At 38.1% G+C, this 25721-nt stretch overlaps 1 protein-coding gene across 1 annotated transcript; it reads right to left on the bottom strand.

Annotated features, from left to right (window-relative positions):
* Window positions 1-2823: 2823 nt before the first annotated feature.
* Window positions 2824-4391, bottom strand: LOC100657405 (olfactory receptor 2T33-like). The gene has a single exon (XM_003404714.3). It carries the CDS (start codon window positions 4219-4221, stop codon window positions 3283-3285), a length of 939 nt encoding a protein of 312 aa, XP_003404762.2. The 5' UTR covers window positions 4222-4391; the 3' UTR covers window positions 2824-3282.
* Window positions 4392-25721: the final 21330 nt, after the last annotated feature.

The raw sequence follows: 25721 nt of genomic DNA, 5'->3' as shown, positions 1-25721 counted from the left end.
CTTCTTAAATTTTTCATTATGTTCCTGAAAAGAGTTTCTAATTTCTTCAATTGTTTAATCTGTGTGTTCCTTGGCTTGTTCTATGTATTGCCTCATTTCCTTCCTGATGTCTTGAAGGGTTCTATATACTAAACTTTTGTATTCTACATCTGGTAATTCCAGGAATGCACTTTCATCTAGAAGATCCCTGGATTCTTTGTTTTGAGAGCCTTTTGAGGTGATCATGGTCTGTTTCTTTCTGTGACTTGATATTGACTGTTGTCTCTGAGCCATCTATAAGATATTGTATTAGTTTATGTTTGCTTCCTGTGTCATAGTTTCTTGCTTTTTATTTTGTTATGCCCAAATGGGTTGCTTGAGTGAGCTAGCTTGATTATTTTTGCCTCTGGAGCTCTGACATCCTGTCCCCAGAAGGCTAGATATCAGCCTAGAAGTCTATTCACTTTTCTTGTATGAATTCAGCTCAGGTGTCCAGGTAGCTGTTCATCAAGTGTGTGGTACAGGCTCTGTCCTACAGTCTTAGAGGGGCAGGGATGATTGGTGTATGTACCGGTATCTGACTGCAGCAGGGAGCCACTCTCTGAACAAGGCAGGGGGCTGAAAACCGATCCCCGAGTGTCTCTGAGGAAAGCGTGTCTCTGTTCCCTACACCATGCATATGGGTGTGTTCTGCATATGAACCACAGGCACCCAATGTTTTTGGTTGTAATGACTGGGGGGTACCAGTTATCCTTGGACTCCTGTTGTGGGTGGCTATGTGACCAGTCCTTAGGCCCCTGATGTGGGCAGGTGAGAATGCTGTTTAATAGGCAAAGCAGTGTCAAATATCAAACACCCACCTCTCTTCTGCATAGCTGAAAAGGTTGTAGTCTGCCAACAAGGGCCTATTCTGAAATAGGTACACACAGGTCCATGCAGAGGGGAAAGATGCTCAAAGTCCATGGACTGTTTATGCCTGGACAGGATCTGCTTCTGTCCTGAGCACCCCTTGTTAGTGGAGCTGGCAAATTATCTTTTCCCCAATTGCAAATTTTTTCCTTTTCCAAGTCTGGGAGGATGGCTCTAGGCACTCAACAGTGCCTGTCTCAGGCCCAGGGAATTAAGCTACTGAAGCTGGCTTGGGGGCAGCGGGGTGTGGTAAAATATACACAAGCACTTAGCTTTTACCGAGAGCGCCATTCTTCTGTGGTTCTGGAAGTGTGAGTAGGCTACGTGGCTGGCTGCTTCTCCTTGAGAAAACTGTGCCCGAATGCTAACACCAGCCCACTGCCATCACTCCGGGAATGGTGCCTGAGTGCTCCCTGCAATTCATGTCCAATAACTCCTCTCCACTTCTGAACTGTCTCTTCCTCTCCCTGCCCCTCAGTTCATTTTCTAAGCTTGCCTTTGATGTTCAGGGCTCCTAGCTTGTCATAAGTATACTCATTTCACTTTTTTTGGGGGGGTCTTTGTTGTAAAGAGTGCTCATCAGAAATGTCTGTCTATTCTGACATCTTGGATCCACCTCCTTGAGTATCTTTTTATATGATGTTGGACATTTGTATTTCTAATTGATGAAACGTCTGTTCCAGTCCTTTGCCCATGTTTCAATTTAGTTGTTTGTCTTTTTGTTTTCAGTTTTAGGAGTATTAATATATCCTGGTTTTTAAACCCTTATTCAATATATATTTCCCCATAATTTTTCCTAATCTGTAGTTGTCTCTTCACTTTGCCAATAAAGCCCTTCAATGTACAAAAGTTGTTTTTTTTAATTTTTTTTTTATTTTGTTAAAGTATCATTTGTATCTTTTGTCTTTTTTTTTTTTTTTTTTTTGCTTGTGCTTTTACTGGCATATCTAAGAATATTACTATTTTGTGAGCAATGACGTAGTATAATTTTGAGATACATAGATTTTTAAGATAATTCAGAAGTCTGTTTAATTATGACATGTGAGTAAATGAACACAAAGATGGATTTTATCAATTTTAAAAAGAGGAGATTGTTTTTACAAAACGTGTGAAATAGCAATAATTTTAGGAACTTACACAATATTATTAATATCACATGCAAATAAAATTTTGCTAAAGATAATTCAAAGAGTGTTGCAAGATCGAAAGGGTACTGACAGAAATTCAAGCAGGATTCAAGAGAGGATGTGAAATGAGGAATATCATTGTTTATGTCACATGGATCTTGGTTGAAATGGAGAATACCAGGAAGGTGTTCACTTGTGTTTTATTGACTCTAATAAGGTGTTCAACTGTGTGGATCATAACAAGTTATGGATAACATTGTGAAGAAAGGGAATTCTGAAACACTTACTTGTACTCATGTGGAAGCTACATAGACTAAGATGCAGTCCTTTGAACAGAAAAAGGAGATACTACATGGTTTAAAATCAGGAAAGGTATGCATGAGGGTTATATCCTTTCACCATAATTTATTCAATCTGTATGCTAAGCAAATAATCAGAGAAGCAGGACTATAGAATTGGATGAAGACTCATTAACAACCTACCATATGCAGATGACAACAAATTTTATTGCTGAAAGTGAAGAATTTTACTGATCAAGAGCAAAGACTAAAGCCTTCAGTATATATTAAAAAAAAAAGAACAAAAATACTTACAACTGAACCAATAAGTAAGATTATGACAAATGACGAAAATACTGAAGTTTTCAAGGATTTCCTTTTACTTGGATCTACAATTAACACCCATAGAAGCAGCAGTCAAGAAATCAAACAAGATATTCTGTTGGGCAAATCTGTTACAAAAGACCTCTTTCAAGTGTTATAAAGCAAAGATGTCTCTTTAGGATTGAGGTGTGCCTGATCCAAATAATGGTGTTTTCAGTCACCTCATATGCATGCAAAAGCTGGACAATGAATAAGGATGACAGAAGAATTGATGCTTTTTTTGGAGAAGAATATTGAGCATACTGTGGACTGCAGAAGAGCAAACAAATTTTTCTTGGAAGAAGTACAGCCACAATGATTCTTAGAAGGGAGTATGATGAGACTTTTTTTGGACATGTTTTCAGGAGGGGCCAGTCCCTGGAAAAGGACATCATTCTTGGTAAAGGAGAGGGTCAGTGAAAAAGAGGAAGACCTCAATGAGTTGGATAGACATAGTGGCTGCAACGCTGGACTCAAACATAGCACCTGTCGTGAGGAATGATGTAGGACTGGACAGAGTTTTGTACATTTTTATATAGGGATGCTCTGAGTCAAAAACTACTTGAAAACACTTAGCAACAGCAACACAAGTTTGAGGTTGTCTAACTCTAAACCGTGGGACTGTTTTATTGATGTTTTAAGTTAGTGCATTTCCCAAGCCACCTTTTCAAGGCTCCTTTCACCTCATTGTTCCTCAGACTATAAATGAGGGGGTTCAATGCAGGTGTGAAGATGGTATAGAAAGCTGACACAACCTTATCATGGTTAGCTGATCTGTAGGACTTTGGTCTCATATAGGTAAAAATGGCAGCCCCATAAAACAGTCCCACCACAGTCAAGTGTGACGAGCACGTGGCAAAGGCCTTCTTGCGGGCTTCTGTAGAAGGCATGTGGAGAACTGCAGCTAGGATGAGACTGTAGGATATCAGGATGAGAAATAAAGGCACAAGGAGCATTATCACACAACAGATGTACATGACATTTTCGAAGACTGAAGTGTCAGCACAAGCCAAACGCAGCAGTGAGGGGGCCTCACAGAAGAAATGATCAATCTCATGAGCACTGCAGAAAGGGAAGCTCAGGGTAGCCACTGCCTGCACGAGACCATCAGCTGCCCCGAGAAACCAAGACCCTAAGGTCATTCTCAGGCACAGTTGCCAGTTCATGAGAATGTTATATCGTAGTGGATGACACACTGCCACATAGCGGTCATAGGACATGGCTGCTAAGAGGAAGCACTCTCCACCACCCAAGGTGGGGTAGGCAAAGATCTGTAACCCACATTCAGCAGGGGAGATGGACTTCTTGCCTGTCAGAAAACCAGATGCCATTTGGGGCACAGTGGTGAAAACCAGCATCGTGTCCATGAAGGAGAATTGGCTCAGCAGTAAGTACATGGGTGTGTGAAGCCGGTGGTCCCAGTGAATCAGGAGGATTGTGAGGGCATTGCCCACCAGGGAAGCAATGGCTACTATCAGCACCATGATGAAGAGGAAGAGGTGGAAGCTAGTGTGCTGAAAGAGTCCCAAGAGAATAAAATCTGAAGTGGCATTTCTCTTCTCCATGATTTCTACTGGAGTAACACTGCCTACAGAAAGTTAAGACAAGAAGAGGAGTTCCGTTATCTAAAAATCTTAGTTTGACTGTATAACTTTCTAGATATGTACTGTATTGGGAATCCAGTGTCCTGATTCAAAGCCCTAACCTCCCAGTTGAAATGTTTCATCATAGCCTATCATTCTACTTCTCAATAGCTCAACTCTTTAAGGTATCAATTGGGGTCAATATACCCCTTCACACCATGGTGTATTGGCCAAATTTGATAATAGATCAGAACAGATCAAATTAGGTACTAGGAGAAAAGTATGCTCTCAATTGTTAAGGACTAAAGAATGTTAAATAGTTCCCATTGGCCTTTTCAATTACAACTATTGTAATTATTTTGGGTTTTTACTATATATATAAAAAAAAAGTGATACCAAAATTAACCATTTAAGAAAAGAAAGTCTCAGAAGTCTGTCATTTAGATTTTTCTCAATCACAGATAATTTACATCCAACTCTTGGAATTATAAACATACTCACTGTTTTTAAAATAAAAATTTAGAGTTGATTTATGGTGGGTTACAAAGATCATAAAATGGAAGATATGATTGAGAATTAAATTAAATATCTCATTTGAAGAAAAATAATTATCTCAAAAATAATGGATGAAAATATTATTTTGTTTCTCTCATAAAGTAACAGTTTTTATTCTAGTTAACCACTCCCTGCCTTGAATCTTTGGTATACACCCATTATGCTTGGAATAAAATCAACATTCTTTCCTCAGACTTCAAGAACTTGCTGGCATGGCTCATATACAATTTCGAACCATGCAGTTAGATGAGAGTTAGAGGGGCCAGGCTCAATGTCCAAGGGCAATCATGACAGGAGTTTTGGTATGATAATAAGAGCAACGTCTATAAAAAGCAGGGAGGTGATTAAAAGGACAAGAAATAATTAAAAAAAAATTTTAAATGATTTCCATAGAGCATAATTATCAGTCACAGGGAAAGTATTAAGTAGATTTGGAGAAGAAAACACACCGGTTAATTCATTTTTAAAAATTCCCAATTTAGGTTTATGCTCTGTCTTTCCAAGATAGTTTTAGATTTTAATATACATAGTGTTTTTACACAAAAAATACTCACCTGTTACATTTTTACATTTGTTTGCAGCTATGCTAATATTTTAAATTAAAAAAAAACACTGCTTTTTTTTTTTTAGAGCAACATTCTTTTCTTGTAGACACAATTGAAATGATTGAACCTACAGATATGCATATAACTTCTTTCTGAAATGGTTGCAGTTGGGAGCTGTCATACACTGAGTACAAGAAAGGTTTTCGAGTGTTCCAATTCTTTAAGTTTATACTAAGAACAAGACTTGTAAACTCATAAGTTGAGGAAGGCCAGAATAAGCTAATCCTCTCTTTCCTTAACAGAGATGACGTCTATGTAGTGCCTTGGTGCATATAGAGGATGTAGACTTCTTTATTTCTGGTATGAACAAACCACACTGATTTCATCCAAATCTTTGATCTAGTGCTTTTCTGATCGTAGATGAGTGCAGACACAGAAATGGGGATGACATTTTTAATCTGTAGGGTCTGATCTCGTAAATACACTACTGCTACAAAAATTAGGTGGCAGACAGAGTCCTTCTCTTGCACAGCCATCTCATGAGCGGGTGGTCTCTGACATGCATACCCAGGCTTGAACCGACACAACACATAATAACACCAGTATCTTTGAGATGGCTGTTTAAGCTCTGAAAACCAGGGGAACAAACAGTCTACTCTACCTAATCAAGATTTTGCCAATCCTTGTTAATTAGCGCCATTGTCTCTAGTATATCCAGCTCAGCACCTTTCTCCTATAACTACCCTAGGTCCCTAACTCCTTGACTGCAGGTTTCCCTGCCTCAATTATGTCTTCAAAAAGATTCATCCTATTGATGTGGGGATGCATGGACAAAAGAACACTGTACTCAGGATAAGGAGTCCTGGTTTAAGATTCATTTCTGTCGTTTTTTTTCCCTATGGAATGAGGGAGAAGTTAATTGCCTTCTTTTTCCTTAAAAAGACTCATAACTTTTAAATCATAAACCTTCTAAGAAGGTTGCTATAAGAATTAAAAACTACTTTGTGTATGAAATAGATTTGAAATAATTTTAAAATACTTTTAAAAAAGAACTTTTTTTCTAAAATACTAGTTCAACTATTCAAACATATTTTTTCTTTATTTTAATTTGCCAACCTAGAGCATATGTTGCAATTTTTTCCACATAAGAAGCAGCTTGAAAGTCATAGCATAAAACACCAATTGACCCAATGTTGCAAATATGAATGAAAAACTCTAAGATTTCTGAATCTAAGTGGCCATCCTGTTTTAGAATTTGATCTGGTACAATACATAATACAGGCAGTATCTTTGAGCTATACATAAACTCAGCATTTAAGGAAAAGTGAACAGATGCTTAATACTATTTCTTCCATAGGTAAACTTATAAAGCAAATTAAAAGTAAGCTATTAAACAGGATAGCTTCAATTGAATTTTTTTAAAAACTATATATATTTTACATAAAATATATTGAGTTTAAAAAATAGAGAGAGAGAGAGATGGCTGTTTCAGCCCTGGAAATTGGGAAAATTGAGTGGACTTTACCAAATCAAGTCAATCCTTGTTGATTTACACCACCTTCTATCTTGTATGATATTGTATTTTATGGTTAAGATAATCTAAACAGTTATCAGTTTCAGTAATAAATATTCTATAGGCATAAGGAGATACATAGATGATGAAGATACACATACACTTTCATGTCTAATTAAAATGTCATTTCAATTGGAGCCATGACTTTTTACTTTAAAATGAAAAATTAATAAATAAGAAGGTAGATAGATAGACTGATAAAAAATCTGTATTATTCTGTGCTGTGAAAAGCTATGCTGTATAATACTGTATCAAATTAGACTTCTCAACACATTGTATCAGTCAGATAATCTAATACAGCCATCAGTTTAAATATACTTCTTAAAACTCTCATACATATAAGGCTAAGGAAGTTTGATTTTTTTTCATCAAATACATATGAAGGATGTTTAATTTTTTTTCTTTTAATTTATGGATATATAGCTGCATTTACTTATTAAATGAAATATTTAGCCCATAGTTTAAAAGCTATATATAAATTCAGCATTTAAGGAAAATTGAACAGATGCTTAATAGTATTTCTCCTGTAGGTAAACTTATAAAGTGAATTAAAATAAGCTGTTAAACAGGATATTTGGAATTGAATTTTTTAAAACTAAATACATACTGCACGTAAAATGTATTTAGCTTAAGTATATATGTATATATATATACATATATATACATATATATACATATATATACATATATATACACACACACATATTCCCCCCCCCAAGTGGAAGAAATCTTCCCCCTCCTGGAATAGGTTATGTATAATTTTTCAAATTCTTCATGTATATATCCTTCAGAGATATGGAAATTGCTTTTCATTATGTTTAAAGTAATAGTTTTACTTACCTGGTTTTTTCTTATTTATTCTATGTCTATTATTTGAAAACTATCTAAACAATTTTGTGTCTATTAACCTCAAGCTATGCCCTTTGTGATGAGTGTAAGGAAACAGATGATTGTCCCCTTTTCCGTACTCACACTTACTTGTAAGCACAGGTAGAGAACCATTGTCCTGAACTACAGGCGTTTCATTCCACACTCTCCTTTTTCCTTCCTTCTGCCATCCTGCCCTCCACAACCACAGTGTCTCTATGTCCACAAAATACTGAAATAACAAGGTTAATTTCTTGAAAAGGCCTCTCTTCAGTGAAAAATTCTGCTAATATGAGCTCAATCGTTTGACTGAATTGACTTCTTATTTAACAAGAGTTTTGGCCTGCTGACTGTATAGACATAATCCATGTCTTACATCTTCAGGATATCATGTGGACAATAGGGAGGCTTTTGTGTTGTATCACTTGTGGATGGGATTTTACAGAGGTTACCCTATAATTCAAACTTCACATGCAAGATTCCAAAACCATAATAAATACCATTAATTTGAAAGGATAACCTAAAATAATAGAATCATAATTCTTGACAAAAGTAAACTCACCTCCATAGTGGGGAATCATAGTCAAGGAGACATATATATGGTACCAAATCCTTTTGATAGGTTGACTGCACCTGTTTGCTTACATCAGTGTTGAAGGTACTGCTTTCCACCCTTGGCTTCATGCCATATTTAATTAAAGGTCCTATATGACCACTGAAATTTTCCTACATCTAAAAATACCTTCCCTAGAGCAATGCCACTTCAAATGACAAATCACCTTTGGCAAGGGAACACAGGTTAAAATGTGTGTTAAGTGGTAAATGAATTCAATGAACCAATTTACTTTCCGGGCTTTTATAACAGTTAAAGCACCATGAGTAGGGGGATGAAGAGATGGGGCATAGTTAAAGACGAGGAATGCAAAAGAGGCTGGAATGGACAAAGGCAAAAACTTGTATTCTGCTCAGAGATCCTCCTTGAACTGACCAAATGTGAATTAAATACCTGAAATAAACAGATTGTTTATTTTTTTGAAATTATATGTTGAAAAAAATTGTGTGAAACATGTAAACAGACCCTTGACCTATGAACTTGTACAGTTTATGGTAAAGTAAACAACATTAAGGATCCTAGGAAACATGCTTATATTTAGCCATTCTGAGATATCGTAGTAGAATTTTAATGATTAAATAGCATTACATCTGTGGTTTTCAAACATTATGGAACATCTGAAACTCCCAGAAGGAATGTTAATACAGATGCTGGGCTCATCCCAGTTTCTGATCAGTAGCTATGGGGTGGGGCCTGAGAATGTTCATTGCCAATAAGATCCCAGGTGGTACTGATGCTGCTCCTCTAGGTATTACACTTTGAGAATAACTGCCTTAAATAAGCCACTGAAAAGTGAAATTTGGCTCTGCCTTAAATAAACCACCTAAAAGTGAAATTTGGTCTATCCTGTATTGAATTTCAGTGCTCTGATAAGCTGTAAACTAACTGAGTCCTAATTTTTGGCAATTACACTTTGTTTTTAGCCTGTTTTACTCTTTACTCATTCTATGAATAACCATTATCAATGATTTTCATGTTCCTCTTATAAAGTATGCACAATAAAATTACTGACTTTCATAGGCAAATGCATAGTGACCGAGTTTATTAGTGGTTACCAGGGGCTGGGGGAAGAGTGGAACAGGGAAATTATTGCTTAGGGGGTTCTGAACTTCCATTAAGAAAGGGCAGTAAAAAATTTTGGAAATGGATAATGGTGATGGTTGCACAACATGGTGAATATAATGTCACTGAATTTTACATGTAAAAAAGGTTGAAATAGCTAATATATTGTTATTTATATATATTGTCTCAATAAATAATGTCCAATAAAATGGTTAAAATAGTGAATTTTTGTGTTATATAGTCAAAACTAAAAAGAAATATTAAAAATTGAGGAGAAAAGAAAGTGTCCACATTAGGAATTTAGATTTTTTACCAAAATAAAGCAAGAAAAAAAAAAAAAAAACCTTACTTCGAGTCAGATTGTGTCCTTATAAAAGCCCTATAATCTGTCAGAGCTTAACTTTAACAGTTAAAAGTGATTAAAAACCTCATAAAACTGACAACCTCATGGGATAGTCAATCTCATAGAATAAAAAAAAAAGCCATTGTCGTCGAGTGGATTCCGACTCATAGCGACTTATAGGACAGAGTAGAACTGCTCCATAGGGTTTCCAAGGAGCACCTGGTTGACTCAAACTGCTGACCTTTGGGTTAGCAGCTGAACTCTTAACCACTACACCAGGAAGATTCCCTCTCATAGGATAGTCCATCCTAAAAAAAAAAAAAAAAAAAAAACACTGTTTAGGAACATGATTTAGAATCTGCAATGCTTTCCTAAGATATTGTTTATAATGTTGGAGCCCCATTTAAGAAGCTATTAAAGAGACAGGACCAGGTTTGGAAATCCAGGCTATTCACTCTCCTTTGTAGAGGTTTGTTTAGGGCCTGGCACTGCTTGTATCCACCTGGTTCCCTGTGAGACTATGTCTGGCCTGGAGTGATCACAGCTCATAGGCTAGTTGGCCCTGTCAGTAATCAGCCTCTCCACTTTCCCCAATGTCCTGTACAGATTATAACTTTTATAACTTGTGCAGTGACCAGAGCACAGTTAGAGAGGCCCTATCTCTTCAGCCTCACTGATGGTCTGGCCTGGTACCAGGTACTTTTTTGAGGTTAAATTTAGGACATTCACAGGGTTTCAGGCAGGGAGTTGTAGCCCTGAAACTACTGGCCAGAGACAAAGCTGTAGTGCCCTTTGGAGTCTCTGAGGTCTGCTGATGGCCTCAAAAATCTTTGCAGCTAGTACTACAGCAGTTATGCTGTGCTTGGATGGCACAAGGCTGCAGTGTGCTTGAGTTTCCCATGGAAATTCTGGTATGTGTTGCTTTGATTGTTACAACAGTAAAAAGCCAAAGCATTTTGAGGGAAAGATAAATAACCAAGTGAATTTTTCTCGAAGTTGAAAAGTATCATAAACTCCAAGAGAAAATTAAACAGAATCCTTAAAAGCCTTTGTGACACCTGTGGTGCAGGTCAGTCTTCTAAACATACAGAGTCTGTGTTCGACAGCACTGAATAAAGATGAGAACAGATCCACCTCTTCTCTGTGGGGTACAGTAGACCCTCTTCACAGAGAGCTGACAAGTAGGTACCCTCAACTTTTATTTCACAGTGATGATGGCTCCTCAAGGAGGACAGACACAGTCACTAAAGAGGCCTCACAACCCTCCAATCAAGTGACTGAGGCCAAAAATATCTTAAAGGCATCTCAGGAGAACATAGAACAATTCAGAGGAAATAGTTAATGAATTGGATGACAATATTGAGCTTTAGGAAAGCTGAAACTACTTGTCCAAGAAGATAGTGAGTGGGAGAGATGGGTCAGGGGCTGAAAGAATAGAAGACAGTGCTTGAAAACTTCCACATGACCGAGGTGCTTTCAGTTCTGATTAAAAGTCTCCATGTAGAGCAAATCTTTACAGTGTGACCTTGCACAGGGTGAAAGTTTCAGATAAAACTGCAGATATTGCCTGAACTATACAAAGAGTATGAGGATGTAACCACTAAGAAAATCAGTGAAGGAGAAGGGTTATCACTTATAAACAGAGAAGATACATCCAAAACTGTATGAAAAATCAGCCTTACACATCAGCACTTTTGGTCCTACCTGAATATGGCTGAAGACCTGGAGAAGCAATTGGGAAGCACCATATCCTTCCATCAAAGGTAGATCAGCCATTGTGAGAAAAGCACTCAAGAAAGTTGGTTGGTAATTGTTCTGACCAACAGAAACCTCAACCACCTAAAAAAGAAAAAAAGTTGTTATAATTAGCGTTCGAAATCCAAGGTTTTCCAAATTGTCCCTTTGTACCTGGTGTTCCACACGCAGCTTAGGATAGAGGTCAAGAGGGTCAGGGCATCCCCTGCATCCTTATATGCCCAGGGGAGCAGAAGGGGTGAGCTTCGAGGGTGCGAGAATCCAGGGGGATGGCTGGTTTGATTCGAGTTTATAGCAGCCAGCTCCTGAACATCCACATACACAGCAGGACATCTGATTTGTTTTTGTTCTTTAGTCCTGACTGATATCTTTTTAGTTTAACTTAATTGATGCTACATCTGTTCTTCAAGAAGTTTTAAAAAAGTACTATTACTACTGTTTATAAAACATAGTTTTAACATAATTCCTAAGTATATATATACATATATATAGTTCTTATTTATCTCTTACAGTGAACTTCTAGAATTAGATCATTTAAGCATTACATTTTGATTTAACTAATTGGTCCCCTATTACTTAAAACATATTTGAAGTTCAGCATCACTAAGTGGAGACATTTGAAACATTAGATATCATTCTTCAAACTGGTTAGGCTTAGTTCAGTCATGTTCGACAAAGCAGATTCAAAACACTGCTCGTCTATGTGCTTGAAGGTGAATAGGAAATTTGTACAAGTAACTTCATACTTACCTCAATAAATGTTGATTTGTTATAAAAACAACAAAGCAAAAAAACAAGTCAATGACAACCACATTCCGAGCTGAAGTTGTTAGTATGTTTATTAGTTTATCCTAAATTTCAGGTATTGACATTTGACAAACATTTCCTCTTCATTCTTTTTCTCCTTTTCAAACTTTATATATATACATATATATATATATAGTGCTTTAAAGGAAAGTTTACAATTCAGGTCAGTTTTTCCTACAAGAACTTGTACACACGATGTTATGTGACCCTAGTTGCTCTCCTTACAATGTGACATCACGCTCCTCTCCATCCTGTATTTCCTGTATCCATTCAACCAGCAACTATCCCTGCCTTCCTTCCCATCTGGCCTCCAGACAGGAGCTGCCCACATAGTCTCCTGTGTCTGCTTGAGCTAAGAAGGACACCCCTCACCACTATCATTTTATGTCTTAAAGTCTAGTCTAATCTTTGTCTGAAGAGTTGGCTTAGAGAATGGTTTTAGGTCTGGGCTAACAGAGAGTCTGGGGGCCATGCCCTCTGAGGGTCCCTCCAGTCTCAGTCAGACCATTAAGTCTGGTCTTTTTACTAGAATTTGAGGTCTGAATCCCACTTTTCTTCTGCTCCATCAGGGATTCTCTGTTGTTTTCCCTGTCAGGGAAGTCACTGGTGGCAGCCAGGCACCATCTAGTTCTTCCAGTCTCAGGGTGATGGAATCTCTGATTTATGTGGCCCTAACTTTTTCTTGTGCTAATATTTTCCAGGTGTCGTTAGTGTTATTCATTCTCCTTTGCTCCAGGTGGGTTGAGACCAATTGACGCATCTCACATAGCACTTGCTAGCTTTTTTTCAAAATTTATTTTGCTTTAAGTGGAAGTTTACAAATCAAGTCAGTCTCTAATACAAAAACTTATACCCATCTTGCTATGTATTCATAGCTGCTCTCCCCCTGTCTTAGTCATCTAGTGCTGCCATAACAGAAATACCACAAGTGGATGGCTTTAACAAAGAGAAATTTATTTCATCACGGTAAAGTAGGCTAAAAGTCCAAATTCAAGGCATCACCTCCAGGGGAAGGCTTTCTTTCTCTGTCGGCTCTGGAAGAAGGTCCTTGTCCCCAATCTTCCCATGGTCGAGGAACTTCTCAGGAGCAGGGACCCCAGGTCCAAAGGATGCACTCTGCTCCTGGTGCTTTCTTGGTGGTATGAGGTCCCCAATTCATTGCTTGCTTCTCTTTCCTTTTATCTCTTGAGAGATAAAAGGTGGTGTAGGCCACTCCCCAGGGAAACTCCCTTTACATTGGACCTGAGTAAGGGTGGTGTTACAATCCCACCCTAATCCTTTCAACATAAATTCAATCACAAAATGGAGGACAACCATACAATACTGGCAATCATGGCCTAATCAAGTTGATACATACATTTTTGGGGGGATATAGTTCAAACCATGACACCCCCTAATGAGACAGCACACTCCTCCTCTCCACCCTATATTCCCCCTGTCCATTCAACCAGCTCCTGTCCCCATCTGCCTTTTCATCTTGCCTACAGACGGGAGTTGCCCACATAGTCCCATTTGTCTACTTGAGCCAAGAAGTTCACTCCTCATCAGTATCATTTTCTTCGTATAGTCCAGTCCAATCCCTCTCTGAAGAGTTGGCTTCCAGAATGGTTCCAGTCTTGGGCCAACAAAGGCTCTGAGAACCATGACCTCAGGGGTCCCTCTACTCTTAGTCAGACCACTAAATCTGGTCTCTTTATGAGGATTTGAGATCTGCATCCCACTGTTCTCCTGCTCTATCAGGGATTCTCTGTTGTGTTCCATGTCATGGCAGTCATTGGTGGTAGCCTGGCACCATCTAGTTCTGGTCTCAGGCTGGACCTTTCTGTCTCTTGGGCCCATCTTTACCCGTCTTTGGTGTTCTTCATTCTCCTTTGCTCCAGTTTGGTTGAGACCGATAGATGCATTTAAGATAGCCACTTGCTAGCATTTAAGACCCTAGACGCCATTCACAAAGTGGGATGCAGAACGATTTCTTAATACATTTTGTTTTGCCACTTGATCTAACTGTCCACTGAAACCATGGTCCACAACCTCCCATCCCTGCTACCCTGGCCTTTGGAGCATTTGGTCTTTTTCAGGAAACTTCTTTGTTTTTGGTTTAGTCCAGTTGTGCTGACCTCCCCTGCATTGTGTGTTGTCTTTTCCTTCACCTAAAATAGTTCTTATCTACTATCTAATTAAAGAATACCCCTCTCCCTAGCTTCCCACTGTCATAAACATCTAAGAATAATTTCTTCTGTGTTTAAACTTTTTCTCAAGTTCTTATAATAGTAGTTTCCTACAATATTTCTCCTTTTGCAGCTGAATAATTTCACTCAGCATAATGCCTTCCAGATTCCTCCATCTTATGAGATGGTTCACAGGTTCATCGTTGTTCTCAGTTGTTGTGTAGTATTCCATAACGCGAACATACTGTGATTTACTTATCCGTTTATCCATTGATGGGCACCTTGTTTGCTTCCAACTTTTTCATATTGTAAACAGTGCTGCAATGAACATGGTTGTGCATATATCTGTTTGTGTGAGGGCTCTTATTTCTCTAGGATATATTCCAAGGAGTGGGATTGCTGGATCTATGGTAGTTTTCTTTTTTTTTCCTAGCTTTTTAAGGAAGCGCCAAATTGATTTCCAAAGTGGTTGTAGCATTTTACATTCCCACCAGCACTGTATAATGTTCCAGTCTCTCCACAACGTCTCCAACATTTATTATTTTGTGTTTTTTTTGATTAATGCCAACCTTGTTGGGGTGAGATGGTTTTGATTTGCATTTCTCTAATGGCTAATGATCATAAGGATTTCCTCAAGTATCTATTAGCTGCCTGAATGCCTTCTTTGGTGATATGCCTGTTCATACCTTTTGCTCACTTTTAATTGTGTTATTTGTCTTTTTGTTATTGAGTTTTTGCAGTATCATGTAGATTTTAGAGATCAGACACTGCTGATTGGATTTGTCACAGCCAAAAACATTTTCCCAGTCTGCAGGTAACCTTTTTACTCTTCTGGTGAAGTCTTTGGATGAGCATAAGTGTTTGATTTTTAGGAGCTCCCACTTATCTAGTCTACCTTCTGGTGTTTCTGCATTGTTAGTAATGTTTTATATACTGTTTATGCCATGTATTAGGGTTGCCAGCATTGCCCCTATTTTTTCTTCCATGATCTTTATTATTTTAGATTTTATATTAAGGTCTCTGGTCCATTTCAAGTTTGTTTTTGTGCCTGGTATGAGGTATGGGTCTTCTTTCATTTTTTTTGCAGATGGATATCCAGTTATGCCAGCACCGTTTGTTAAAGAGACTATCTTTTCCCCATTTAACAGATTTTGGGCCTTTGGCAAGTTTCAGAGGCTCACGTGTGGATGGATTTATGTTTGAATTCTCAATTCTGTTCCATTGGTCTATGTATCTGTTGTTGTACCAGTACCAGGCTGTTTTGACTACTGTGGCAGTAGAAAAAGTTCTAAAATCTGGTAATGTGAGGCCTCCCACTTATTTATTTATTTATTTTAGTAATGCTTTGCTTATCCAGGGCCTCTTTCCCTTCCATGTGAAGTTGGTGATTTGTTTCTCCATCTCGTGGAAAAATGTCACTGGTGTTTGGATCGGGATTGCATTGTACCTATAGATTGCTTTGGGTAAAATAGACATTTTTACAATGTTGATTCTTCCTATCCATGAGCAAGGTATGTTTTTCCACTTCTGTAGGTCACTTGGTTTCTTGCAGCAGTGTCTTCTAGTTTTCTTTGTACAGGTCTTTTGTATCTCTGGTTAGATTTATTCATAAGTATTTTATCTTCTTGGGTGCTACTGTAAGTGGTATTGATTTGGTATTTTCCTCTTCAACCTTCTCTTTGTTGGCATAGAGGAATCCAACTGATTTTTGTATGTTTATCTTGTATCCTGATACTTTGCTGAAATCATCTATCCATTCCAGTAGTTTTCCTGTGGATTATTTAGGGTTTTCTTTGTGTAAGATCATATCATCTGCAAGTATTTTTACTTCTTCCTTACCAATTTGGATGCCCTTTATTTCTTTTTCTAGCCTAATTGCTCTGGCTAGGACCTCCAACACAATGTCGAATAAGAGTGGTGATAAAGGGCATCCTTGTCTTGTTCCTGATCTGAATGGGAATGTTTTCAGACTCTCTCCATTAACGATGATGTTATCTTTTGGCTTTGTCTAAATGCTATTTATTATGTTGAGAAATTTCCCTTCTATTCGTTTTGCTGAGAATTTTTACCATGAATGTGTGTTGGACTTTGTTAAATGACTTTTCTGCACCAATTGATAAGATCATGTGGTTCTTGTCTTTTGTTTTATTTATATGATGGATTCCGTTAATTGTTTTTCTAATGTTGAACCTTAGCTGCATACCCGGTATGGATCCCACTTGGTCATGGTGAATTATTTTTTTTAATATGTTTTTGAATTCTATTGGCTAGAATTTTGTTGAGGATTTCTGCATCTAAGTTTATGAGGGATATATGTTTGTAATTTTTTTTTGTTGGGGGGTGTCTTTTCCTGGTTTTGGTATCAGGGAAAGGCTGGCTTCATAGAATGAGTTTGGAAGTATTCCATCTTTTCTATGCTCTAAAATATCTTTAGTAGTGGGCTGTTAACTCTTCTCTGAAACTTTGGTAGAATTATCCAGTGAGATATCAGGGCCAGGTTATTATTATTATTATTATTTTGCAGGGGTAGTTTTTAAAATACCTTTTCAATCTCTTCTTTTGTTATGGGTTTATTTATTCTACCTCTGTTTGTGTTACTGAAGGTAGGTAGTGTGTTTCTAGAAATTTGTCCATTTCTTCTATGTTTTCAAATTTGTTGTAGTACAATTTTTCATAGTAATCTGATATAATTCTTTGAATTTCAGTTGGGTGCTTTGTGATATTGCCCATCTCATTTCTTATTCAGTTTATTTGCTTCCTCTCCTGGTTTTCTTTTGTCAGTCTGGCCAATGGTTTATCGATTTTTTTAAACTTTTCCCAGAACCAACTTATGGTCTTGTTAAGACTTTTGATTGTTTTTCTGTTCTCTATTTCATTGAATTCTGCTCTAGTTTTTATTATTTGCCTTTTTCTGGTGCCTGAGGGTTTCTTTTGTTGCTCTCTTTCTATTTGTTCAAATTGTAGGAATAACTCTTTGATTTTGGCCCTATCTTCTTTTGGGATTTGTGCACTTACTGCTATAAATTGACCTCTGAGGGTTGCTTTAGCTGTGTCCCAAAGGTTCTGATAGGAAGTGTTTTCATTCTCCTTTGATTCTCTTAATTTTTTTATTCTGTATTTAATTTCTTATTTAATCGAGTTGTTTCTGAATCAGGTTCCATGTGTTTGATTTCTTTTCCCTGCTTTTTGTGTTATTGACTTCTACTTTTATGGCTTTATGGTCAGAGAAGATGCTTTGTAATATTTTGATATTTTGGATTCTGTTAAGGCTTGCTTTATGACCAAATATGTGACCTAATAGAGAATGTTGCATGGCCATTGGAAAAGAAAATATACCTGTTTATGTTTTTTTTTATGTTCTGTATACTTCTTTGAGGTCAAGTTGGTTGATTGTGACATTTAGATCTTCCGTGTCTTTATTGAGATTCTCTCTGGATGTTCTGTCCTTCACCAAAAATCGTGTGCTTAAGTCTCCTGTTATTATTGTGGAGCAGTCTATCTTGCTTTTCAATGCTGTTAGAGTTTGTTTTATGCATCTTGAAGCCCCAACACTGGGTGCGTAAATATTTGATATGGTTATATCCTCCTGGTATATTGTCCCTTTAATCATTGTATACTGTCCTTCCTTTTCCTTTGTGGTAGATTTTACTTTACAGACTATTTTGTTAGAGATTAATATTGCCACTCCTGCTCTTTTTTGATGTTTGTTTGCTTGATGTATTTTTTTTCCATCCTTTGAGGTTTAGTTTGTGTCTTTAAGTCTAAGATGTGTCTCTTGTAGGCAGAATATGGACAGATTTTTTTTTAAAATTCATTGTGCCACTTTCTATCTCTTTACTGGTGCATTTAGTCGATTTATATTCAGTATAATTTTTGGGTAGGCATGAGTTTAGTGCTTGATTTTGATGTCTTTTCTTGCATGTTGTTCTCAGGTTCTTTTTTACCTTAATTTTTTGTGCCAAGTAGTTTTTCTTTATAAATTGCCTTTCCTTTTCTTCATTGTTGTTGATTTTGTTTTCGCTGAGTCTTTATATTTTTCTTGTATTTTTTTTTTTTTTTTTTTTAAATTTTTATTAAGCTTCAAGTGAACATTTACCATTCCAATCAGTCTGTCACATGTAGGTTTACATACATCTTACTCCCTTCTCCCACTTGCTCTCCCCCTATTGAGTCAGCCCTTACAGTCTCTCATTTCGTGCCAATTTTACCTTCTTCCCTCTCTCTCTATCTTCCCATCCCCCCTCCAGTCAAGAGTTGCCAACACACTCTCCCGTGTCCACCTGATTTAATTAGCTCACTCTTCATCAGTATCTCTCTCCCCCCCACTGACCAGTCCTTTTCATGCCTGATGATTTGTCTTCGGGGTTGGTTCCTGTCCTGTGCCATCAGAAGTTCTGGGGAGCATTGTCTCTGGGATTCCTCTAGTCGCAATCATACCATTAGGTGTGGTCTTTTAATGAGAATTTGGGGTCTGTATCCCATTGGTCTCCTGCTCCCTCAGGAGTTGTCTCTTGTGCTCCCTGACAGGGCAGACATCGATTGTGGCCGGGCACCAACTTGTTCTTCTGGTCTCAGGATATTGTAGGTCTCTGGTTCAAATGGCCCTTTCTGTCTCTTGGGTTCTTAGTTGTCGTGTGACCTTGGTGTTCTTCCTTTGCCTTTGCTCCCGGTGGGTTGAGACCAATTAATGTATTTTAGATGGCTGCTTGTTGGCATTTAGGACCCCAGGTGCCACAATTCAAAGTGGGATGCAGAGTGTTTTCATAATAGAATTGTTTTGTCCATTGATTTAGAAGTCCTCTCAAACCAAGTTCCCCAGACCCCAGCCCCTGCTTCGCTATCCTTTGAAGCTTTCATTTTATCTCGGAAACCTCTTTACTTTTAATCCTGTCCAATTAGGCTGACCTTCCTTGTTTTGAGTGTTGTCTTTCCCTTCACCCAAAGCAGTTCCCATCTACAGATTGATCAATAAAAAGCCCTCTCCCTCCCTCCCTCCCTCCCTCCCCCCTTTGTAACCACAAAAGTATGTGTTCTTTTCCGTTTTTTCTATTCCTCAAGATCTTATAATAGTGGTCTTATGCAATATTTGTCCTTTTGCAACTGACTCATTTCGCTCAGCATAATGCCTTCCAGATTCCTCCATGTTATGAAATGTTTCAGAGATTCGTCACTGTTCTTTATCGATGCGTAGTATTCCATTGTGTGAATATACCACAATTTATTTACCCATTCGTCCGTTGATGGACATCTTGGTTGCTTCCAGCTTTTTGCTATTGTAAACAGAGCTGCAATAAACATGGGTGTGCATATATCTGTTTGTGTGAAGGGTCTTGTATTTTTAGGGTATATTCCGAGGAGTGGGATTTCTGGTTTGTATGGTAGTTCTATTTCTAACTGTTTAAGATAACGCCAGATGGATTTCCACAGTGGTTGTACCATTTTACAATCCCACCAGCAGTGTATGAGAGTTCCAGTCTCTCCGCAGCCTCTCCAACATTTATTATTTTGTGATTTTTGAATTAATGCCAGTCTAGTTGGTGTCAGATGGAATCTCATCGTAGTTTTAATTTGCATTTCTCTAATGACTAATGATCGAGAGCATTTTCTCATGTATCTGTTGGCTGCCTGAATATCTTCTTTAGTGAAATGTGTGTTCATATCCTTTGCCCACTTCTTGATTGGGTTGTTTGTCTTTTTGTGGTTGAGTTTTGACAGAATCATGTAGATTTTAGAGATCAGGCGCTGGTCTGAGATGTCATAGCTGAATATTCTTTCCCAGTCTGTAGGTGGTCTTTTTACTCTTTTGGTGAAGTCTTTAGATGAGCATAGGTATTTGATTTTTAGGAGCTCCCAGTTATCGGGTTTCTCTTCATCATTTTTGGTAATGTTTTGTATTCTGTTTATGCCCTGTATTAGGGCTCCTAGGGTAGATCCTATTTTTTCTTCCAAGATTTTTATCGTTTTAGTCTTTATGTTTAGGTCTTTGATCCACTTGGAGTTAGTTTTTGTGCATGGTGTGAGGTATGGGTCCTGTTTCATTCTTTTGCAAATGGATATACAGGTATGCCAGCACCATTTGTTAAAAAGACTATTATTTCCCCAATTGACTGACACTGGTCCTTTGTCAAATATCAGCTGCTCATACGTGGATGGATTTATATCTGGATTCTCAATTCTGTTCCATTGGTCTATGTGCCTGTTGTTGTACCAGTACCAGGCTGTTTTGACTACTGTAGCTATATAATAGGTTCTGAAATCAGGTAGGGTGAGGCCTCCCACTTTCTTCTTCTTTTTCAGTAATGTTTTGCTTATCCGGGGATTCTTTCCTTTCCATATGAAATTAGTGATTTGTTTCTCTATTCCCTTAAAGTATGACATTGGTATTTGGATTGGAAGTGCGTTGTATGTATAAATGGCTTTTGGTAGAATAGACATTTTTACTATGTTGAGTCTTCCTATCCATGAGCAGGGTATGTTTTTCCATTTAAGCGTGTCCTTTTGAATTTCTTGTAGCAGAGTTTTATAGTTTTCTTTGTATAGGTCTTTTACATCCTTGGTAAGATTTATTCCTAAGTATTTTATCTTCTTGGGGGCTACTGTGAATGGTATTGATTTGGTTATTTCCTCTTCGGTGTTCTTTTTGTTGATGTAGAGGAATCCAAGTGATTTTTGTATGTTTATTTTATATCCTGAGACTCTTCCAAACTCTTCTATTAGTTTCAGTAGTTTTCTGGAGGATTTCTTAGGGTTTTCCATGTATACGATCATGTCATCTGCAAATAGTGATAGCTTTACTTCCTCCTTACCAATCTGAATACCCTTTATTTCTTTGTCTAGCCTAATTGCCCTGGCTAGGACTTCAAGTACGATGTTGAATAAGAGCGGTGATAAAGGGCATCCTTGTCTGGTTCCCGTTCTCAAGGGAAATGCTTTCAGGTTCTCTCCATTTAGAGTGATATTGGCCGTTGGCTTTGCATATATGCCCTTTATTATGTTGAGGAATTTTCCTTCAATTCCTATTTTGGTGAGAGTTTTTATCATAAATGGGTGTTGGACTTTGTCAAATGCCTTTTCTGCATCAATTGATAAGATCATGTGGTTTTTGTCTTTTGTTTTATTTATGTGATGGATTACATTAATGGTTTTTCTGATATTAAACCAGCCTTGCATACCTGGTATAAATCCCACTTGATCAGGGTGGATTATCTTTTTGATGTGTTGTTGGATTCTATTGGCTAGAATTTTATTAAGGATGTTTGCATCTATGTTCATGAGGGATATAGGTCTAAAATTTTCTTTTTTTGTAATGTCTTTACCTGGTTTTGGTATCAGGGAGATGGTGGCTTCATAGAATGAGTTGGGTAGTATTCCGTCTTTTTCTATACTTTGAAATACCTTCAATAGTAATGGTGTTAAGTCTTCTCTGAAGGTTTGGTAGAACTCTGCAGTGAAGCCATCTGGGCCAGGACTTTTTTTTGTTGGGAGTTTTTTGATTACCATTTCAATCTCTTTTTTTGTTATGGGTCTATTTAGTTGTTCTACTTCTGTATGTGTTAGTTTAGGTAAGTAGTGTTGTTCCAAGAATTTATCCATTTCTTCTAGGTTTTCCAATTTGTTAGAGTACAATTTTATGTAGTAATCTGATATGATTCTTTTGATTTCATTTGGTTCTGTTGTGATGTGGTCCTTCTCGTTTCTTATTCGGGTTATTTGTTTCCTTTCCTGTTTTTCTTTAGTCAGTCTAGCCAATGGTTTATCAATTTTGTTAATTTTTTCAAAGAACCAGCTTTTGGCTTTGTTAATTCTTTCAATTGTTTTTCTGTTCTCTAATTCATTTAGTTCAGCTCTAATTTTTATTATTTGTTTTCTTCGGGTGCCTGATGGATTCTTTTGTTGCTCACTTTCTATTTGCTCAAGTTGTCGGGACAGTTCTCTGATTTTGTCTCTTTCTTCTTTTTGTATGTGTGCATTTATCGATATAAATTGGCCTCTGAGCACTGCTTTTGCTGTGTCCCAGAGGTTTTGATAGGAAGTATTTTCATTCTCGTTGCTTTCTAAAAATTTCCTTATTCCCTCCTTGATGTCTTCTATAACCCAGTCTTTTTTCAGGAGGGTATTGTTCATTTTCCAAGTATTTGATTTCTTTTCCCTAGTTTTTCTGTTATTGATTTCTAGCTTCATTGCCTTGTGGTCTGAGAAGATGCTTTGTAATATTTCGATGTTTTGGATTCTGCAAAGATTTGTTTTATGCCCCAATATGTGGTCTATTCTAGAGAATGTTCCATGTGCGCTAGAAAAAAAAGTATATTTTGCAGCAGTTGGGTGGAGAGTTCTGTATAAGTCAATGAGGTCAAGTTGGTTGATTGTTGTAAGTAGGTCTTCCGTGTCTCTATTGAGCTTCTTACTGGATGTCCTGTCCTTCTCCGAAAGTGGTGTGTTGAAGTCTCCTACTATATATGTGGAGGTGTCTATCTCACTTTTCAATTCTGTTAAAATTTGATTTATGTATCTTGCAGCCCTGTCATTAGGTGCGTAAATATTTAATATGGTTATGTCTTCCTGATCAATTGTCCCTTTTATCATTATATAGTGTCCTTCTTTATCCTTTGTGGCGGATTTAAGTCTAAAGTCTATTTTGTCAGAAATTAATATTGCTACTCCTCTTCTTTTTTGCTTATTGTTTGCTTGATATACTTTTTTCCATCCTTTGAGTTTTAGTTTGTTTGTGTCTCTAAGTCTAAGGTGTGTCTCTTGTAGGCAGCATATAGATGGATCGTGTTTTTTTATCCAGTCCGTGACTCTCTGTCTCTTTATTGGTGCATTTAGTCCATTTACATTCAGCGTAATTATAGATAAGTAAGTTTTTAGTGCTGTCATTTTGATGCCTTTTTATGTGTGTTGTTGGCCATTTCATTTTTCCACATGCTTTTTTGTGCTGAGACGTTTTTCTTAGTAGCTTGTGAGATCCTCATTTTCATAATGTTTAACTTTGTGTTTATTGAGTCGTTACGTTTTTCTTGGCTTTTTTCTTGAGTTATGGAATTGATATTCCTTTTTGTGGTTACCTTTTTATTTACCCCTATTTTTCTAAGTAAAACCCTAACTTGTATCCTTCTATTTCGCCTTGTATCACTCTCCATCTGGCAGTTCAATGCCTCCTATATTTAGTCCCTCTTTTTGATTATTTTGATCGTTTAGCTATTGATTTCCATGATTTCCTGTTGTGTGTATTATTTTGTTTATTTATTTATTTTTTAGAATTAGTCTTAATTTGTTTGTTTTTGTGCTTTCCCTGTTTGAGTTGCGTTGATATCAGGACGTTCTGTTTTGTGACCTTGTATTGTGCTGGTACCTGATATTATTGGTCATCAGGCCAAACAATCTCCTTTAGCATTTCTTGCAGTCTTGGTTTAGTTTTTGCAAATTCTCTAAACTTGTGTTTATCTGTAAATATCTTAATTTCTCCTTCATATTTCAGAGAGAGTTTTGCTGGATATATGATCCTTGGTTGGCAGTTTTTCTCGTTTAGTGCTCTGTATATGTCGTCCCATTCCCTTCTTGCCTGCATGGTTTCTGCTGAGTAGTCTGAACTTATTCTTATTGATTCTCCCTTGAAGGAAACCTTTCTTTTCTCCCTGGCTGCTTTTAAAATTTTCTGTTTGTCTTTGGTTTTGGCAAGTTTGATGATGATATGTCTTGGTGTTTTTCTTTTTGGATCAATCTTAAATGGGGTTCGATGAGCATCTTGGATAGATATCCTTTCTTCTTTCATGATGTCAGGGAAGTTTTGTGTCAGGAGTTCTTCAACTATTTTCTCTGTGTTTTCTGTCCCCCCTCCCTGTTCTGGGACTCCAATCACTCGCAAGTTATCCTTCTTGATAGAGTCCCACATGATTCTTAGGGTTTCTTCATTTTTTTTAATTCTTTTATCTGATTTTTTTCCAGCTATGTTGGTGTTGTTTCCCTGGTCCTCCAGAAGTCCCAGTCTACATTCTAATTGCTCGAGTCTGCTCCTCTGACTTTCTATTGCGTTGTCAAATTCTGTAATTTTATTGTTAATCTTTTGGATTTCTACATGCTGTCTCTCTATGGATTCTTGCAACTTGTTAATTTTTCCACTATGTTCTTGAATAATCTTTTTGAGTTCTTCAACAGTTTTATCAGTGTGTTCCTTGGCTTTTTCTGCATTTATCCTAATTTCATTTGTGATATCTTTAAGCATTCTGTAAATTAGTTTTTTATATTCTGTATCTGATAATTCCAGGATTGTATCTTCATTTGGGAAAGATTTTGATTCTTTTGTTTGGGGGGTTGGAGAAGCTGTCATGGTCTGTTTCTTTATGTGGTTTGATATGGACTGCTGTCTCCGAGCCATCACTGGGAAACTAGATTTTCCAAGTAGTCAGCTAAAAAAAAATGCAGTCAGATCCCTATCTGAATTCTCTCTCTGGCTCCGGGTATTCGGATGTTAATGGGGTCGCCTGGGGAGGGTGGGGGAGGGATCTGAGAGCTAGGAGTGTAGCACCACAGAATATAGAGCTGAACACCACGTTCACGCTCCGCCCCCGTTTGCCAAAATCCGGGCTGGACGGGTCCCTGGCTAGGACACTGCTTTCCTTGCTCGGAAACCAGTCCCTTCCTCCTGGGGACTTCCTCCGGTGCGCGGCACCGCTCGTGGGCACTGGGTGGGCGTTTCCCGCACGAACGGGTGGGCCCGCCCCCAGGGTCTATTCAGGCGATTATAATTAGATCCCGCGGTCACGCCCCGCCAGCGGGATGACTTCCGGGTTGAGACGCTGCTTTCCCTGTTCGGGAACCAGTCACTTCCTCCCCGGGACTTCTCCTTCCGGAGCGCCACACCTCTCGCGCGAACTGGGTTGGCGTCACCTGCACAGCCAGGTGGGCCCGCCCCCTGGGTCAATTCAGGGCAATAAAAATGGACTCCGCGCTCACGGCCCGCTCGTGCGCGCGCCCAAGCCCCAGCAGGGCGGCACTCTGTCTGGGACGCTACTTTCTGCGCTTTGGGACCAATCAGTTCCTCCCGGGGACTTCTCCTTCCAGTGTGCCGCACCTCTCGCGCAAACTGGGAGGGCGTCACTCGCACGACCAGGTGTTCCCGCCCTCTGGGTCAATTCAGGGTAATAAAAATGGACCCCGCGCTCATGCCCCGCCCGCGCACGCGCGCGCGCGCGCG

The sequence above is a fragment of the Loxodonta africana genome, chromosome 2, assembly GCF_030014295.1.
Source record: "Loxodonta africana isolate mLoxAfr1 chromosome 2, mLoxAfr1.hap2, whole genome shotgun sequence".
Lineage (NCBI taxonomy): Eukaryota > Metazoa > Chordata > Mammalia > Proboscidea > Elephantidae > Loxodonta > Loxodonta africana.
This window is presented reverse-complemented; position numbering and strand designations above follow the sequence as displayed.

Coding starts and splice junctions, on each gene's coding strand:
- LOC100657405 (XM_003404714.3), bottom strand. CDS start 4,221: ATGGAGAAGAGAAATGCCACTTCAGATTTTATTCTCTTGGGACTCTTT.